General features: G+C 40.7%; 1 protein-coding gene across 1 annotated transcript in view; it reads right to left on the bottom strand.

Annotated features, from left to right (window-relative positions):
- elac2 (elaC ribonuclease Z 2) overlaps positions 1–19,124 on the bottom strand; it is a 51,974-nt gene that overhangs the window by 25,719 nt on the left and 7,131 nt on the right. Inside the window, exons 2-14 of the mRNA XM_043714475.2 lie at positions 16,374–16,424; positions 16,211–16,281; positions 15,478–15,542; positions 12,686–12,743; positions 12,524–12,592; positions 10,405–10,554; positions 9,586–9,641; positions 8,500–8,558; positions 7,627–7,699; positions 6,189–6,301; positions 5,620–5,718; positions 3,452–3,590; positions 1,274–1,359 (exon numbers count right to left, since the gene is read on the bottom strand). Of these exons, the coding sequence (XP_043570410.2) occupies positions 1,274–1,359; positions 3,452–3,590; positions 5,620–5,718; positions 6,189–6,301; positions 7,627–7,699; positions 8,500–8,558; positions 9,586–9,641; positions 10,405–10,554; positions 12,524–12,592; positions 12,686–12,743; positions 15,478–15,542; positions 16,211–16,281; positions 16,374–16,424 (1,089 nt within the window). The remainder of the gene's footprint in view (positions 1–1,273; positions 1,360–3,451; positions 3,591–5,619; positions 5,719–6,188; positions 6,302–7,626; positions 7,700–8,499; positions 8,559–9,585; positions 9,642–10,404; positions 10,555–12,523; positions 12,593–12,685; positions 12,744–15,477; positions 15,543–16,210; positions 16,282–16,373; positions 16,425–19,124) is intronic.

Here is a 19,124-nt window from a genome sequence, read left to right as displayed (position 1 = left end):
ACAGTGGATTCAACTGCTGGAAAAACAGAATTACAATTAATTGTAGAGGAAAAATGAACTCCACGGGTACAGAGAAAGGGTGGGGCGGTGAGAATATTTGAGATGCTCAGGCAGAGAGCTGACACACACAGGAAGCTCCGAATGGTTTCCTCCTGTACTGCAGCTGTTGTGTGCGCTGATAAACCATTACAACTGACCCTTTGAAGCACGTGATACAGGATGGCTAAGACCAATCAAGAAAGCAGGGCAAGGTTTAGGCCCTTCAAACAAACAGCCAGCAAGGTATAAACTCAGTTCCAATTTGGTGGCAGAGTAGGATGCTTCAGCCAGAGTTTATTCACACCATTATTGCTTTTCTCCCCCCTCATTCCTTCTTAGACGTCCTAAACTCCGCGCCAACCTAGCGTGGCGTCCTCCCAGCCGGACTGTCACCTGGGATGGTTTCTTGGCCCAGCATGGGCTGTCAGTTCTCAAGAGGATTCCAGAACAGTCTCTAGGCCTGGAGATGAAGTTTGGTGCAGTCTGGAGGCTAAGTGTCAGTGTGGACCGGGTTGGAAGAAATGTTGCTCTGAACCTTTTATTTTCTATGTTGGAATAAATTAGAAGTTTTTATTTCTTTATTTTTCTAAGTTTTTTCTTCCTCAGAACTTGTACTGAAGAATGAGTACCTCGGTACGTTGTACCCAAGATGGCACCGACTTGCAAACATTTTAATGTACTCACTGGAGTTTGTGATAATAAAGCTGATTTAATTAGAACAATTGCTTACTTCTGCTCTACAACCATTAGAAATTGTCAAGTCAACTTATTTATACCAACGCTTCTGCTCCAAATGGATCTCCTGCCAGTCTTCTTCATCTAATCCCATCAGCATGATCGTTTAATCACCCTCACATGCCTCATCATCTGCTCTAGTATTTGCCTCTGCATTTCATTGCTGTCACATTTCCACATCTTAATCACATTTTTGGCCACATTTCTCCTAAAATCCCTAATGGATTTATTGATGACTACCTTATCTTTGTGACCTCTGGGTATCAATCTGTTTCCTTTGTAATATACATGCATGAACGCATCTAAATTGTCAAAGCAACAAACATTCTGTTTGATACCACACAGGGACAGAAAAGCAAACAAACAAAAACCTTACGAAAGGAGGACAGAAGAGCACAGTTTTCAGAGATCATATTTTAACTTCTGGTTTTGCTCAGTTCACTGCAGTCTCCAGAGGATGACCACAATAAAAAAAAAGGGCAAACTTACGTGAACTGACCTTTGCCATTCAAACCTAGGCCTCAGCTGGTACTTCAGCAAACATTCACCTCGAACAGTCGGCATATTGAGAGAGGCCGGCTCTTCCTGAAACCAAAAGTTGGTGAATTATCGGTATTCGTTGAATCAAAACAAAATGTTAAAATTCAGTGAAATTCTAATTTCTTCCTTTATTTGTAAATGCAGAGGAACCTCGATTATCCAGCATTTGATGAATCGAACTTCAGATTATCCGAACAAGGTCGTAAGTTCCCGATGCTTGGCTAATAATGTTATCCGGCATTCAATTAACCGAGTGAAATACTCCCCATCCCTGTCTTTCGGATAGTCAAGGTTCCTCTATATATACTATTCCTACATTGCACCAACCGGTCAACCTGACATCCAATTTTACCCAACTGAATGCTAATTAGCTTCCAATCGTGACTATTGCTTTATTTAAAAAGCTGAGTCTAATAGCAAAATGGCTGTGGAATTGAAACTTAAGCCAAAACATTGTGCTTTGCTTATCAGATTTTTAAAGCATTCTCGCACTTGGCATAGTGAGCTTAGCAGGTCAATATCAACATCATTGTAAGCGCATCAGGTTGCACATTAAAATACATTCTAGCAAAGTGTGAAGAATAAGCCAGACATAAGATGACTAAAGCACGGCCTGAGAAAGGCTGCCAGTAGTTTACATTGCACATTTGCTACATTGGTTTTGAGAGGTATATTGCGTCCTGTTTTATTTTGAGAGAGGGTTTTCAGCCAGAGGTACTGAATTGCCTCTTCCAGCCTCAGGCGACTGTCTGCGTGGAGTTTGCACATTCTCCCTGTGTCTGCGTGGGTTTCCTCCGGTTTCCTCCCACAGTCCAAAGGTGTGCGGGTTAGGTGAATTGGTCATGCTAAATTACCCATAGTGATAGGTGCATTAGTAGGGAGTAGGTGAATGGGTCTGGGTGGGTTACTCTTCAGAGGGTCGGTGTGGACTTGTTGGGCCGAAGGGCCTGTTTCCACACTGTAGGAAATTTAATCTAATCTAAACTAACCACTTGAGACACCTTCAGGCCTTTTGGTTTACAGACTTGGAAAAATAGAAGCAGCATGAATGGGTGGAGTCAGGCTCTCACAGAACATGGCTTTATTGAGCTTTCAGTAATTGGAGTTTTCAAGTTTGTTGCGAAATTGGTTTCACCTCTCTCCGCCAGAATTTTCTCTTGGTGTTCTTTTTCCCTGGACTGGAGAAACATCGTATGCAAGAAAATCTATTTACCGCATTGGCCTTTGCCAAGGGTGTGTCTAAGGATTGTTGCTATACTGGAATAGTTGCTGTTTGGTAGTTAAACAATCTATTAATAGAGTTAAAGTTATTCTAATTCTTCTTTCTTTTCTTTGTACATTAACTGTAGGATAAGAACAAAATGCTAAAAGCCTTGTAGTGTGACCAATCAAATTACATCACAAAAACAGAACCTTACATTTGTCTTTTAAATAAGATAAAAGTTAGATGCAGACTATCTCCTTGATATATTGAATGGGGTTCGGTCTGCTCCATAATGATGCACTTTAAAAAAAAAGTCCCTCTTTTCCCTCTTCATCGAGAAAAGAAATGCTCAGATTCAGTGCCACACCCATCAACATCACGACGTGGGCATGCCTCTGTGCCAGTGTGTTCTTCTTCTTTAACCTGCACCATTTTTGACATTAGATAGACTGCAGCCCCAGGCCAACATCCCAGACAAAACCTTTAACTAGATTGAAGAGGCACTTTAGTGGGGATTACAGAAGAAAGTCCCGAGGGAAAGAGACTCTCATTCCCAGTCAACATGCCGGTGAATAATCGATAGACACTCCATTTCTTAGTACACTGTAGGATACAGACCAATCTCGATTATCCGAATGAGACGCAGTATTTTGTTCGGATAACAGAGTTTGGATGACGGATTGTTCAGAGAATCGATAGCGTTTTTATAGGGCCTGGAGATCTTGTTCGGACAATCCAAAATTCAGATAACTGATGTTCGGATAATCGAGGTTGTTCTGTATACGGCTGCTGCTACCAAGCAAAACTGAAAAACAAAAGGGGGCAAGTAGCTCAGTGTGACCACCCTTCCCTCCTTTATTGACAGACACCCACCATAAATACTCATTATCTCCTTATAATTCCACAGCCTAAGACCTTGAAACACATTGCTACCTTAATCCGAAAGGTTTTCAGTAAGGGGAAGATCTCTGGGTGAATTAGATGGAGTTGGGTCTGGATCTTGTGGCTGCGTAGGTTATGCACAGATTGATTGTGTTCATTGAGGATCAGGTGTTCAGTGGTCGGTCCGAACCTGTGGATGGAGCGAAGTATGAGAGAGAGATGAGGAATAAAACCACCAAGACAAACAAGCACACATCACCACACTTAAAAGACAGCAAGCACAGGTGTCTATCAGGACTGGCATGCATCAAATTCAGTCTAAGTATATTTAGACATCTAAAGAGCTGGAATAAAGAAACAAAACTTGGGCACTGATTTTTCATGGTGTCATTAAGACACAATGGACCTCTAAAAATCAGGAGGGGGAGCCTGGATGCAGAAGACATACCCCTTTTATTGACAAGTCTTATTTTTGACAGTAGGGGTAAGGTTGGCGGGAATTCATGCAGCAGGGAAACCCCAGGGCTAAAGTTCAAAGAGACACTGTAGCAAGGACCTTAACCCATCAGCCATGATTGAATGGCGGAGTGGACTCGATGGGCCGAATGGCCTTACTTCCGCTCCTATGTCTTATGGTCTTAACCCACAGTGAAAGGAGATTTTTTTTTTAAATCTGGCAGAGTTTAAACAATGGTCTTGAAGGCTAAAAAGAGATCTGTATAATGTTGAAGTGCTCACACATAATGTTCATCTTTGTTTAAAAAAATTAGCCAAAATAATCTGCTTGCCTGAATTCGTGAAGCATTTTAAAACTAAATGTTATCTAGCAATTACAACAGTCATTCATTGACTTTACTGAAGGGCCATTCTTATGTCAATATTAATGCTTGGTTGCTTTCTAAAAAGCTTAATTATCGCGGCAGTGTGTTCCCAAGTCTCAATCTGATTGACAGCTCAAGGAATTGCTGTCTAAACATGGCATTGTGAGAAAAGTCTAGAGAGATAAACACTATTGAGGTTTTTTAAAAAAAAGGACAACAATATTTATGAAACTTATCAAATGTAACAGAATACTGTACAACGCAAAATATGCTGATTTCTATCACATACTGAAAACATTATGCAGTCTATTACTGTCAATAAACAAAGACATTATTGACATATTGCAGTTCACAGCTGCTGACCATTAAACAAAGAAAATTCACTAAACTACAAGTGACAAATGGTTTAGAACAACATTTGGGAATGCAGAATCCAGAACTAAACAGGTACTTAAAGTTATCTTGACAGAATTAAAACTAAGAAAAAGCAATACTTTTGACTAGGAGTTTAAAATAGCCTTTCCCAGAAAGCACGTGGTGCAAGGTAAATGACTAGAAAGCTACCTGGGGAGGTGCTCAATGAAAAGTGGGTTTATCAAGTTGGGTGTTATGTTCAAATGGGAGGGAAAAAGAACAAATGACCAGCGTCCCAGATTCTGTTCAGTTGGGAAGAAATGATTCACATCAGCAAAGTTTAGGTTTTGGTAGTCTCCAGGCCATCAAAGCTGGAAAGAAGTCAAACTACTTGAACAGCTTTACTGGGCAGGGCTTTTCACAAGTTCAGTTTGGGGAGAAAAGGTCAGTGGATTAATCAGCGCCTGCATAACTCAGGTCAGTGTCATTAAATCTGGTCAGAGTGCAGAAAGTCTGAAAACAGATGTTTTCAACCTTCTCAGTTGAGTAAGAAATTAGTCAGTTAAAATAGGCATACTTCACTGGGGTGGAGCGGGGTGTCTCTAAAGAATACTGCTGGGGGCAAGAAAAGCACAATTTAATTTTGCTGTTTAAACGAAAGATCTTTCCAAATTGTTTATTTATTTCCCCGCATGTCTGAAGAGTCAATGTTCTTTTGTTAAAAGCACATCGAACGCATTAATGCAAGGCTGACAGTAGCCAGATCACAAGAAAACCTACAATCCATTAACCGAGGATTCATTGTGAGATCTGACAGCAGAGCATTCTTTATGGGCTGAATGGTCCACTTCTGCTCTTTCATCTTTTGGTTTTGATGCAGTATCACTATCATTTCAAACAGGAAGAATGTAATCCCAGAAGTGATCTAGAGCGATACTTGCTTAGTCTTTTTTTTTAACTTCTATGTTGAATAACGATAAGTCCCTCATCCCCACAGAGCAATGGAGTTAAGCCAACATAGCAAACTTCACAAAATTGAATTACCTCTCCATCCATGATTTATAAATGTTATTTTCCAAAACAGACTCAGGTGTCATGTGAACAACTAATGCAGCAGGGCTTTCAGAACCTCCAGTTTGATACCTGCAATAAAAAATGATGTTAATAAAAAAACAAGTCGGAGACACAAGATTACAAGTACATTGCCCAGCTTCCTAATGGTACTGCTTTAACAAAGCACAGATATGTTACAGCCTACAAATTGAAAAGACAACTCTTATGTATGATGCATCAAGATATGTCTGTCAGAAACTACTGAGGCAAATCAAGAAAACAGGGCTACAATGGTAAAGGGCAGGCAACCATCTGACGATTCACCCTTTAGCAGTGAAATGATGAATAATGGGTCCAAAAGACCAGAGGGAAATATATGTATTCTCACCAGTCATCATTTAGGTTGGAAAGCTATAGTTTCAATACCCTTTTGCTTAGAGAGTAGAGAAATTCTAAAGAGGTTCACATCTGGATTTATGTTCTCCAAAACATGAGATTTCCAATGCTACTAACAATTGTTTCAGACAATTGTTTCAGGAAAGTCATGACAATCCACTCACTTGCTGAGTTGTTCATTCTCACACATGGGCTCAATAAATTTCTGACTGGGACATTCCAACACAACAAATGTGGGCCCTGGATCAGCAGGTGTACACACTTCATCAGGGTGGATCTGCAAAATAGGATAAATGGGACTTAAGCATCAAACATAATTGAAAGAATCTAAGTTAACATAAAACCACTCTAATGAGCATCTCAAGTGACATAATGGGCAACAACAGGTCAAGTAAAGGTCTATCAAGTATTTAAGCGTGGATGAATTCTACCTTAGGAATGCTGAACTCTTATGCTGAGCAGACTTAGGAAGGAGAAAATTAAGAATGGGAAATTGCTGCAACCTTCCATGATTAGTATCAAATAGGTAAGTACTTGTCAAGATTAGAGTGATACTGGAAAAGCACAGCAGGTCAGGCAGCATCTGAGGAGCAAGAAAATCGACATTTCGGGCAAAAGCCCTTCCTCAGGGCTGATGAAGGGCTTTTGCCCAAAACGTCAATTTTCCTGCCCCTCGGATGCTGCTTGACCTGCTGTGCTTTTCCAGCACCACACTAATCTTGACTCTGATCTCCAGCATCTGCAGAACTCACCTTCACCTAGTTAAGTACTTGTGTTGGGTCTTTATAGATATTTCTCAATTTAGCTCTTCAGATGTGTTATGACATCTCTGAAGCAGGTGACGCTTGAGGCATTTAGAATTAGATCTTATTGTCACATGTACTCAAGAATCGGAGTACATGAATAGTGAAAAGTGTACAAGCTCACCATTCTCAGGCACATCTTGACTACAAAACCAGAAAATCAAAAATTCCAGCAGAAATAAAAGAAAACCAAAGGTTTATATTTAGGAGCTCTATTGAATGTTTTATAGCAAGTTTGGCTCCAACAGGCACACAATATGATGACTTATTTAAAACGCAGAAGGAACTTGAAATTATTCGCAAATACTGGTCAAATTGAACTCATTGGCAAAACTGTTGAAAAGAAAACAGTCCACGTAGCCATTCTAAATGACAACCACTCTCAGAGCCCTCAGCACACTTTCTAACAGATAAGCTATTTCAGGTATACCAATGAAGAATGTCATTACTGTTTCTCTCCACAGATGTCCTGTTTGCACCAATTTTAAAGCATGTGAGGACCTTACGCATGCATTAACATTCACGGCAACGAGATTCTCCATTCCCAAACCAACTACATGCAAATTAATTAATTCAATTTCATGTATTTTGCACTGTCCCCTAATGAATTTAATACAAAGTAGAAAGACACAGCCATTAGTGATTTAAGTGTTTTTACTGGAATACGAAGAAACGTTAAGACAACAACAAGTAGAAGCAGCACACTTCTTCCATATTGCTTGCAGCTTCACCATTATTTATAACACAGCTGCGCAAGTACATGTTCATGAATCCAATTGATGGAAAGAAAATGACAAACCTCCCTGCCTTCAAACGTTACAGTTTTGCCATCTTTCAAAGCAGTAACAATTGGACCGATAGCAGAGGTTCCCCTGAAACACAAAAGCACAGAAAAATAAATACATGTACAGCCTAATAAATAAAGGAGTCAACAAAAGTATTGATGGGTAAACAAGGAGCTAAAAATCTTAATTCAAAATGGAATGTTAGTAAAATTATTTATTCTCCCTTACCTCTCTGATATAAGTCGAACACTAACATGAGAACACACAACAGTGTAAGAGCACTTAATGACTTATTTTACAGGGCAGTGTGAAGGTGGAATCTTGCAGAGAGCTAGAGAGGGAGGGAGTCCCAGATATTTGACATGCTGGATCTGCAAACCTGCAACCCAAGCACCGCCTCCTACCTACGAATTCTCCAGTCAACAAAAATCAACCATGTTGGATTGCTGAATATGGTTTTAAAAACGCAATAATCAATGGATTTATTTTAAGAATCACTATTAGGTAATAGCTAAGGAATTTATAGAAATCCAATGTAAACAGCATTTAGACAATATATGGCTATTTAAATAAAAACGGAATGCAAACAGTCCCTGAAAAACAGATAGTTAATGCGGCAGAGGGACTCTATTGGGAATTTAAATCTGCTGACAATAGTCTTTGTGCGAAGAAATCAAGTTATTACTGTCTGCTGTGATATGGTACTTTATTAATTTGCATCTTTACTCTCAGATGAATAGGTTAGGGGAATGAGGGCCCCACCCAAAAACAATACATCTCCAATAGCTCACATTTCCATTCAAGTTTAATTGCTCACATGGATGGTGACTTCTTCCTTGTCTACTTCAGAGGTTCAATAGGACAAGGGCCAGAATACTGCTACTTACACTGGCAGACCAAGCTCCTTTGCCTTCATGACGAGGAAGTTTCCTTTCTTTGGGTGAAGCTGCAAATGAACATTATCCGATTAGAACAACTCAGTGAAGGGTTGGCTAGAATCTAACTGGTGCTCTCAATGAAAGAGCTCGCCATTCAACCCTGTTCCCCTCAATCATTTCCCAGCCAATTGTCACACAAACTACGTTTCAAAGTTTCTTTTGAAAGTTATTATTGGAGCTGTGTACACCAGTCCTTCAGGCAGTGCATTTCAGATGGTAAGAACTGACTAAGTGAACAAAATTTTCCCTGCTTCTCCTGTTCCAGTACTACTGCCAGTTACCTGAAATTGGTTCATGAAAAATGCCACTGGAATTGCCTTCACCGTGCTGTGATGATATTAAAGCTTTGAGAGATGCATTTTGGCCTGGTTTTAATTTAGAACAGAGATTTTGAAACATAGCTGGAAAGCTGTCTCTTCCAAACCAATAAAGAGCTTGTAAGGCCTTGGGTTTTTTTTTGGAAAAAGCTCGAATTAAAGAAGCTCATCCCTCTCTGTTAAAGCTAAACCTCTTGAATTTTCTCAGAGCTGCGAGAATTGCGTGCGAGACGATTTATTGTACTGAATTTACCTTTGCTAAGGGTGTGTTCAAGGATGTTACTATATTGTGTTTTGTAGTTAAATAAGTTATTATTCTGTTAAGTTTTCCAGTAGAGTTTCTTCTTTGTATTTTAACTGTCGGGTAAGAATAAAGTATGCTTAACTTAAAGCTGAGTATAGTGTAACCAATCAAATTACATCTGAATGAATGATTAATTGCATGTCTAGGGAGATACAGAGAACAGTGTCATCGCCATCATCTATTTTATGCCTTAAAATGGCATTAAAGTACACCCTACACTTGCTTTTAAATTAAAGTAAGGCCTAGGCTATCGCCTTGATATATCTGAAGGAGTTTTGGTCTAATCTATAACAGAGTCACCTGAAATTGGTCACTAAAAAACACCACTGGAATCACATTTATCCTACCAAAACAGCTTCTGATTTTTAATACCTCTACCTGTTCTAATGGGAAAACTCTTAAGTAAACTCCCACCTTGCAGACAAAAGCTACGACCAGGGAAGGATCCCTTGTTGATTTTGGGCTTCTCTCTAGAGAAAAAAAAAGGCAGAAGATTGTCAGCAAAGATTTATAAAGACAGGGAGAGCATCTGACCTCACCAACTTTTATTTTGCTCAACACCCACCATCAATATCATCCCACAGACGAGGAGCGGACAGCACGGTGGCTCAATGGTTAGCGCTGCTGCCTCACAGCACCAAGGACCCGGGTTCGATTCTCACCTCGGGCGATTGTCTGTGTGGAGTTTGCAGATTCTCCCCGTGTCTGTGTGGGTACCCTTCGGGTGCTCTGGTTTCCTCCCCCAGTCCAAAGATGTGCAGGTCAAGTGAACTGGCCATGCTAAACTGCCCATGATGCTAAGTGCGTTATTCAGGGTAAGGGAATGGGTCTGGGTGGATTTATCTTCAGCGGGTCGGTGTGGGCCGAAGTGCCTGTTTCTATACTGTAGGGAATCGAATCTAATCTAGAAAAAGGTGTGCTCAGTTGTTCACTGCCAAGATTTGTTTAGCTTTATATAAAAGCAGGAGGACTCTGATTTGTTAAGGCAATGTCCTGAGAAATGCATGAGAAAATGGCTGGCACCAGCAACTCAAACTTTACATGACCAACCAACCAAATTATTTTTATTAAAAAAGATAAAATATTTAAGGCAATGAATTTCTCTCAACACTGCTCTGCATAAAGATTTCAGCTCACAATCACTTTAACTACTACTTGAACAACACAGAAAATAAAATCCAACGTAAGCATGGGCAGGTGATTTGCATTAATAGATTCCATGGTGACTTTTACCTGTTTTTTTATTCTGGTTTTCTGAAAAACAAGCCTCACCATCCTCCAGGAGTCGCTCTGTGGATTTTGGCGAACGGGTCTGGTCAGTGCTGGCTTTACCAAGTAACAAATTCGGACTCTCTGTACCTCTGCCCTCAGAGTTCAAATTGGCTGCAGTTAAAGAACAAACCCAACTTTACAGCGTGAAGTGAACAAAAAGATACTTTCGTCCTGCATCCACAATACTCCTGCAACACACTAGCCCCCAAAAGAAACAACAAACCAAACTATAATTTGAGGTGATTATAGAAAAAGCAGAGTATCTACACATGTTCCAGATACTTTTACAATGATGAACGTCCATCCATCCCCAAGTGTCTCAGAACACATTGAGACCTTTATAACCCAGCTACATACTAATTTTTCTCTTTTTGATCAATGGAAAGTGGTCTACAAATTGTATGGAGGCTAAACTGTAATAAATTTAAGGAATAAAGTTGTCGATCTGACAGCACATTAAGTTTGATGAGACACATATGTAGGGAGGCAGCAATTCAGCCCTTTGAGCCTGTTCCAGCATTCATTATCATCATGGTCGATCATCCAACAGTACTGAGAGCATAAAAATGATACATTCAAACCAGATCGAGGTTAATTGGACACAACCATTCAACTATTCATTAAAGTACATGGGAAACAGGCCAACTACTGAAAGCAGCTTGTTTTGGCTGAGGAAGGACCATGTGAAATGACACTGTTGTGAGAATTGTCCTGTTTGGCCATCACACAGAGCCACCTGGAAGTGTTTCTCTGGATAGTGGAATATCCGGGAGAGTACTGAAAGTACGACAGAATGATGGTACAGCACGTCATCTTAGATTCAAAACACTTAACAATCAGGAACTTGGCCCGGGATTGCGAATGAAGCCAAGAACCCCAGAGTTCTCCAGACCAGCTGTTGTAAAGCAGGCTCCCCAATGGGCAGGGGGCAGTGAGACTCATTGTTGAACATAGGCAATTGTGATCACACTGCACACTGAGAAAAGCAAAATAGCGTGGATGCTGGATATTTGAAACAAACCAAGTTGCTGGAGAACCTCAGTGGATCCATGAGCATCTGTGGAGAGCGAAACAGAGGTAACATTTCAATTTGGCAGACGTCTGCAGAGTAAGAGAACTCGAATCTCTACAGATGCCACCAGACCTGCTGACCTTCTAAAGCATTTCCTGTGCTTGTTGCAACTTTCTCACACTTGTACTTAAAACTGTTAGATTATTCCAAGTTGGCATTGGAATTCCAATGGGTTCCAGTGGTTAGCACTGCTGCCTCACAGCGCCAGAGACCAGGGTTCAATTCCCACCTCAGGCGACTGACTGTGTGGAGTTTGCACGTTCTCCCAGTGTCTGCGTGGGTTTCCTCCAGGTGCTCCGGTTTCCTCCCACAGTCCAAAGATGTGCAGGTCAGGTGAATTGGCCATGCTAAATTGCCCGTAGTGTTAGGTAAGGGGTAAATGTAGGGGTATGAGGGTTGCGCTTCGGTGGGTCGGTGTGGACTTGTTGGGCCGAAGGGCCTGTTTCCACACTGTAATGTAATCTAATCTAAAAAAAAAAGTTGTTGGCTTTGTTGATTGTTGTATTGGTTGGACTTTAAGCAAGACTTGTGTTTTTTTCACCTGCACTTTTACTAATTCATGGTCTGAATATAAACTGCCTGTTGCTTTTTTGCCTTCTTAGCCTCTGCAATGGATATGTATCGATACTAAGGTTAGCTGTCGCTGTTCTGTCAGTCGAGTCTGGCGAATTCGTCCTGCTCTTCATGAGCTTCATCATCTTATTCTGCAACTTTGTTTAGTTAACATCTGCTGGTTTGGCTCCTGTCTCAAACCCATGCTGTTAGTCAGGGAATTGTGTTTGCTCAAGCCTCATCCCTTTAAAAGCACAACTTCTGATAGAGGGAAACAGGGTCAGAGTTGACTTGTTGTTTGTGCTATTTGGCTGTATACTGGCAGGAGCCAGTGACTTCCAAACCTCTTCCCCTCAAACAGCAGCCGACGTGATTCAGATCTGAAGTGACCAGTAGGAAATAAATCTACTTTCATCACAAACAAAAAGCCAGATACAGGTGGAACTGGATACTTACCAAATATGGGCACCTGATGCACAGTCATCGTCTCATCAGTGTATTCCGAGTGGGTGTATGGGCGAACAGCTGGCAAGAAAGGAGCATACTAAAAAGAGTTAGTTGAAAAGATTCATTCACATACACCATAGCAGGCAATAATCATAACTCCACAGGTCCTACCTAAATCTAGTCCTTGTAATGGCCCAGAGAATGACCTGATTGCAGTCAAGAATTTATCCTGTCAAAACACAAATTTAAAAACTGGTGTTAGTTGATTAATACATGATCTATGAATTCAGCAGCTCAAGGAATTTGCAACATAAAAACCTTGATAAATTTTGAGTATAGCTCATGTAACTGATAACTCACAAGTTGATTTTTTTTTAATGACTAGACTACCAGTTAATTTATTTTACCAATTTAAAACCAAAATTAAAGCTCTGTTCAACAACTCTAAGGACAAATCCTGAACATTTGGCCAGGCCTTGACTGCCCGATTACATTATGAGTAAAATTAGTATGGCACTTCTTTTTGGTTTGTAATAGTCCAATTCTTCGTTAAATCATAAGAGCATGGCCTATATAATTGCTGGTACAGAAATGGATTCCTATTTAGTAGACAATTTTTTTTTAAAATCAGGCAGTTTTGTATCTGTTGGATAATGTATGAGGCAAAGGGGGTTCCTACATTAGACTGCTGGTGAAGCATTTTATTTTTAAACTTTTCGTAATTATCACACTGCCTCAATTGATTAGATCATAGGTGGTCCCTTCACTTGCTATTCAGCTGTTGACACTTTACTCTCACTGTCTGACACTTTTGATCACCTGCAGAGACTTGTTATTCACTACCAACACTCAATTCACAACATCTGTACAATTTTTTTGATCTCTGCCTAGAAATTCTTTGCGCATGTGCATCTCTTCACTTCGCCAGTGCTCCAAAAGCTTTTGATTTAAATAAAACCTGTTGGACGATAACTTGGTGCCGTGTGACTTCTGATCTTGTCCATCCCAGTCCAACACTAGGACCTCCACATCATGGTGGTAAAACAGGAAACTCGTTTTCCTAACACATAAGCGCCCCGATTGTCATTAGCTATGGCTCAGTAGACACAGGCAGAAGGCCATGGCTTTGTGTACCCGAGAACAATAGTTAGACTGATATTCCAGTGTATTGAGGGAACTTCGCACAGTTTGGACTGCTATCTTAAAGAGTACGCTATTTAGCCACTGGAGTATGCCCTGCCATTTAATGCAAACACTCATTCTCCACCCACTTCCCCTCCCCCTCCAAACAGATACACTCTCATCAATTCCCTCATAGGTCAAAAATCTGTCTGACCAGCCTTGAATACATGCAATGATGCAGCTTTCACTGCTGCAAGGTAGTTAATGAATTCCAAAGATTAACCACACACTAAGGGAATTCCTTACCTCCACTTCAAATGGGATATCTCATATTTTGGGAAGATGCTCACTAGTTCTAGTTTCAACCAGTAGACGACATGTCCCCTCAGAATCATTGCTCAGACGAGTTGTGAACCAGAGACTCTGTCCTCCTCAGGTGGGTATAAAAGCTCCCTTGGCATTATTTTTTAAAAAAAAAGACAGGAAGCTCCCCCAATTCAGGCAAATACACCCCACTCAAAAAGAATCTCAAAAAAGTGCTGACATTATTTACTCATTACCACACTGCTGTTTGAGGGGACTTAGTTGAGCCAAATTACTAGCTGTATACAAGAATGACCACATTTCAAAAGTGCTTAATTGCATCCTAAGACTTTATACATTATCATACAATCTAACATTTAAAACGGTAAGTCATCTAGACTCAAAAAGGTTAGCTTGCTCTCTCTCCACAGCTGCTGCCTGACCTGCTGAGATTTCCAGCATTGTTTCCAATGCTAAAAGACTATAGTTTTTGAAAAAGATGGACAGCATTATTTCAGTCAACCACACTCCATAGAACTTATATCCCCTTAGGACAAATTCCTGATTTATACAGCTAATTCACACCCAAATAATTATCAATCAATATATCCAACACAAGTTTCAACATCCCATTAGATCTCATGTATCTTTTCAGATGAGAAGAGCTGTCCTCTTTTTAAGTCAATGCTTCATCCTCCTGAAGTCTCAAAAGATAGCTCGAGATTGCCCTTCATTCAAATGCAGAGATCACAAAATGTGACCAGAGCAGCAAACAGAATTGTCACAATGGATGAGCCAGGAATCGGTTCCTTTGGAATAAGGAATGATGGGTCAAAGAGCACAATGCAGCCATTTAACATTGAGAACGAGTTAAAACATGTGCTCAGATCTACACTATAGTCAATGGTCAGACAGAAGAAGGAAGAAATCAGAGACATCTAAATGTTTTCCGACGGTTCTGGCAGGCTGGAACATGGCTTGGATCTAACTGACATGGAGCTGGAAGACATTTGGATTGATTCGACATTAGATACACCAATTGGAGACAGCAGAACAACTAGGGATCAATGAAGGAGATAAGTAAGGTTATCATACCAGTTTAAATCTGAAACCTGCTTTTAGATAATTTCACCAAAAGGTCGCATAAAAGTCAAGTAGAGGCCATGTGGACACACAAGGAAGTGAAGGTCTCGGGATATGTACGGTGAAACCTGTTAAAACAGGTTGCAAGATAATAATGAACGGCAGGCATTCAGAAACAGAAGCAACTAGAAGTGACCAGTAAGGCTGGGGTGGATGTTAACAGAAGGCAAAATTGAACAACACTTGAAGGTATGTCGTACGGTTGGATTATTAACTATATCTCAGTGCGCTCAGGTGGATGAGCGGTTCACGACACGTTAGAGGAACAGTAGAAACTTTCAGCAAACTATTTTCCTTTTCTGTACAACTGCAATAAAGTGAAAAATGTTTGATTGTACATTAAACACTCCATGGCCCACAACATGGTTAAGGCACAACAATCTCGCTGTACTTACAAACTGCGGCGGTCCGGAGAATACACACTTGGAAACGCCCGTGTCCTTCAACGTTAGAATCATGCCTGAAGAACAAGTGTTTCAGGACTGAGTTAGTCTTTCTGACAGATTTGGGAAAGGAATGGTCATCTTTTCCTAGCCTTAACAGAACCCGAATCTGAAAAGCAACATCAAAATACTCTGAACTCCTCTGAAATAGCCCAATCTAACTACTCACTTGTAAAGAGCTCCTAAAGACCATATAGTAATGGGAGCAAAGTTAGGCCATTCGCACCATTGAGTCTGCTCCATCATTCAATCATGACTGATGTCTCTCAACCATTTACTATTAGAGATTATAACCCTTGAGGTCCTGTCTTTAAAATTTTGTTCCCCAATCCCTGACTCGTCCAAACAGAACATCTTGCCTACTCAAGGTAACTAGGGCTACCTGAAAATAAAATAGAAATCATCCCACAGGCCTTAAACACAACAGACCCTTCACCCGTTCTCTACCTGCCAAGTCCCTCATGCAGACACAAGAACTTCACATTTAATCCTGATGCAATGCCATGATTTATCCGATGTGACCTTGCATTTCAGATCATTCCATGTAAACATTTCAGTTTTTCAGTACAAGAATTCAGGAAAGATTTCACAGTTGTTAGATTCCCATCTCAATTACACATTAAACCTTTCCCTTTCTAAACAAACAATATTGGCTTGAATTCTACATTCACTCCCATTTTCCTACCAGACAGTCCTCCGACATTGGACCAACTCATCCTTGTCACAAAAATATTGTCAAGACGAGAAATCTTTAGCCTGCAAATGAGATTGAAAATATTTTATGAAAAGCGCACACATCCCCAAAATGATTGTTTCTGGCGCAGAAACAGAGACAGAGATATCCTTACTTGTGTTCCTGCATCAGCCGCTGAGTCCCCTCTCCACAGTTAAAGAGATACCTGGAATACATAAACAGTGAATGGTCGATCTGGGCCAAACTCGCTTTTAATTCAATCTGCTCATTCCTGACAACAGAAACAAACATCCAATGTTACAATAAAGTGATTATTTTCATTTCAAACACCATTACAGTGGAAAATAGGTCTCAGTCTCACATTCTGCAATTAAGTTGAAGTAGAAAACAGGTTTTTGCAAGGTTTGTAGCTCAGGTTGAGGTTTAGGGTGTAGGTTTGCTCGCTGAGCTGTAGGTTTGATATCCAGACGTTTCATTACCCGGCTAGGTAACATCATCAGTGGCGACCTCCAAGTGAAGCGAAGCTGTTGTCTCCTGCTTTCCATTTATATGTTTATCCTGGATGGGTTCCTGGGGTTTGTGGTGATGTCATTTCCTGTTCGTCTTTCTGACGAGTTGATAGATATGAACAGGAAATGACATCAACACAAACCCCAGGAACACCATCCAGGAGAAAGATATCAATAGAAAGCAGGAGACAACAGCTTCGCTTCACTTGGAGGTTGCCACTGATGATGTTACCTAGCCGGGTAATGAAACATCTGGATATCAAACCTACAGCTCAGCGAGCAAACCTACACCCTAAAAGAAAACAGGTGAATATTTTAAAAGGACTGAGTTATTATGTTAAAAAGATAAGAATAGAATAGATGTGGCTCTTGAAGATTGAGGGCAGAAAGATCTTTTCAAGGATGAATTGAAATAGATAGCCTATTGGGCCAAATAGCCCCTCTCTGAAATACATAACTGGCAACAAACATAGACTTTCACCCTTCCTTCCTCATTTCAGAGTGCAGGTTAAATCCAGTGTGTGCTACTCCTCAAATCAGTCATACTTAAAAAGACTACTCTCTCTATAGTCTTCTGCATGGCTTTTTAAATATCCTTCCCACCTCTCTTCTGCTGGTCTGCCCCCCAACTTTACATTAGTAATGGGAGTTTACCAAGAATAAATTTGCATTTATATTGCACCTTCCATAACAGCCAAATACCAATTTGGCTCATTGTCCACTTATTGTTTCACATGTAAGGAAAATGTAGCTGTTATGTTGACTGAAGGATGAATCTTGAATGGGACTGTAGGAATTATGGAAGATCTGAAGGCGAATAAATCACCTGGATCAGATGGACTACACTCCCGAGTTCTGAAGAGATAGTGGAGGCTTTAGTGATGATCTTTCGGGTTTCACTGGAGTCAGGGAGGATCCAGTAAATCGCTGATGAAACCCCCCACCCCCAGTTTAAGAAGGAAGGAAGGAAAGAAAGAAATGGGAAATTATAGGCTGATTAGTCTGACCTTGGTTGTCGGTAAGATTTGAGTCCATTGTGAAAGATGAGATTTCTGAATCTTGGAAATGCATGGTAAAATGGGCCAAAGTCAGAATGGTTTCACCAAGGAAAGATCATGCCTGACAAATCTGCTGGAATGTTTTTTTGAGGTGGTAACAAGCAGATTAGACCAAGGTGAGCCAATGAATGTTATCTATCTGGGCTTTCAGAAAGCCTTCGATAAGGTATCACACAGGAGGCCGCTAAGTAAGATAAGGGCCCCTAGTGTTACAGGCAACAAACTAGCATGGATAGAAGCCTGGCAGTCTGGCAGAAGGCAGAGAGTTAGGATAAAAGGGCCAGATTCAAGATGGCAGCTGGTGACTATTGGTATCCTGTAAGGGTCAGTGTTGGGACCACAACCTTTCATTTTATACATTAATGATCTGGATGAAGGAACTGAGGGCATTCCGGCTAAGTTTGCACATGATACTAAAGATAGGTAAAGAACAGGTAGCATTGAGGAGGACAGGAGTCCGTAGAAGATTTAGACCGGTTAGGAGACTGGGCAAAGAAGTGACAGATAAAATACAATATGGGAAAGTGCGAGGTCATGCACTTTGGTAGGAAGAATAGAGGCAGGGATTATTTTGGAAATTGGGAGAAAATTCAGAAATCTCAAGTACAAAGGGATTTGGGAATCCTAGTCCAGGTTCCCCTTGCTGTAAACTTGCAGGTTCAATCTGTAGTTAGGAATGCAAATACAATGTTGGCATTTATTTTGAGAGGACTTGAATATAAAAGCAGGGATGTACTTCTGAGGCTTTAAAAGGCTCTGGTCAGACCACATTGAGAATGTTGTGCGCAATTTTGGGCCCAGACCTCAGCAAGGATGTACTGGCCCTGGAGAGGACATCATTCAGGAGAATGATCCCAGGAACGAAAGGCTTAACGTCTGAGGAATGTTTGAAGACTCTGGGTCTATACTCAATGGAGTTTAGAAGGATGAGGGAGGATCTAATTAAAATTTACAGAATACCGAATGGCCCTGGACAGAGAGGAAATTGGGAAGATGTTTCCAATGGCAGGAGAGACTAGGATCTGAGGGCACAGCCTTAGACTAAAGGAGAGATATTTTAGAACAGAGATAAGGAGAAACGTCTTCAGCCAGAGAGTGGCAAATCTGTGGAATTCATTGCTACAGAGGGTAGTGGAGTATATTTAAGACAGAGATAGATAGGTTTTTAAACCCCTTGTCCTGCTTTCTCCCTGTAACCTTTGATCCCCTTGACAATCAAACACCTATCAGCCATGATTAAATGCAGAACAGACTGGATGGGATGAATGGCCTAATGTCTGCTCCTATGTCTTGTGGTCTTAATTTTCCCAGCCACAGCCTCCCAACCAACCCACTTCA

This window comes from Chiloscyllium plagiosum, unplaced genomic scaffold, assembly GCF_037043375.1.
Source record: "Chiloscyllium plagiosum isolate Xiang-an unplaced genomic scaffold, Cpla_swu_hap1 HiC_scaffold_25, whole genome shotgun sequence".
NCBI classification, from domain to species: Eukaryota; Metazoa; Chordata; class Chondrichthyes; order Orectolobiformes; family Hemiscylliidae; genus Chiloscyllium; species Chiloscyllium plagiosum.
This window is presented reverse-complemented; position numbering and strand designations above follow the sequence as displayed.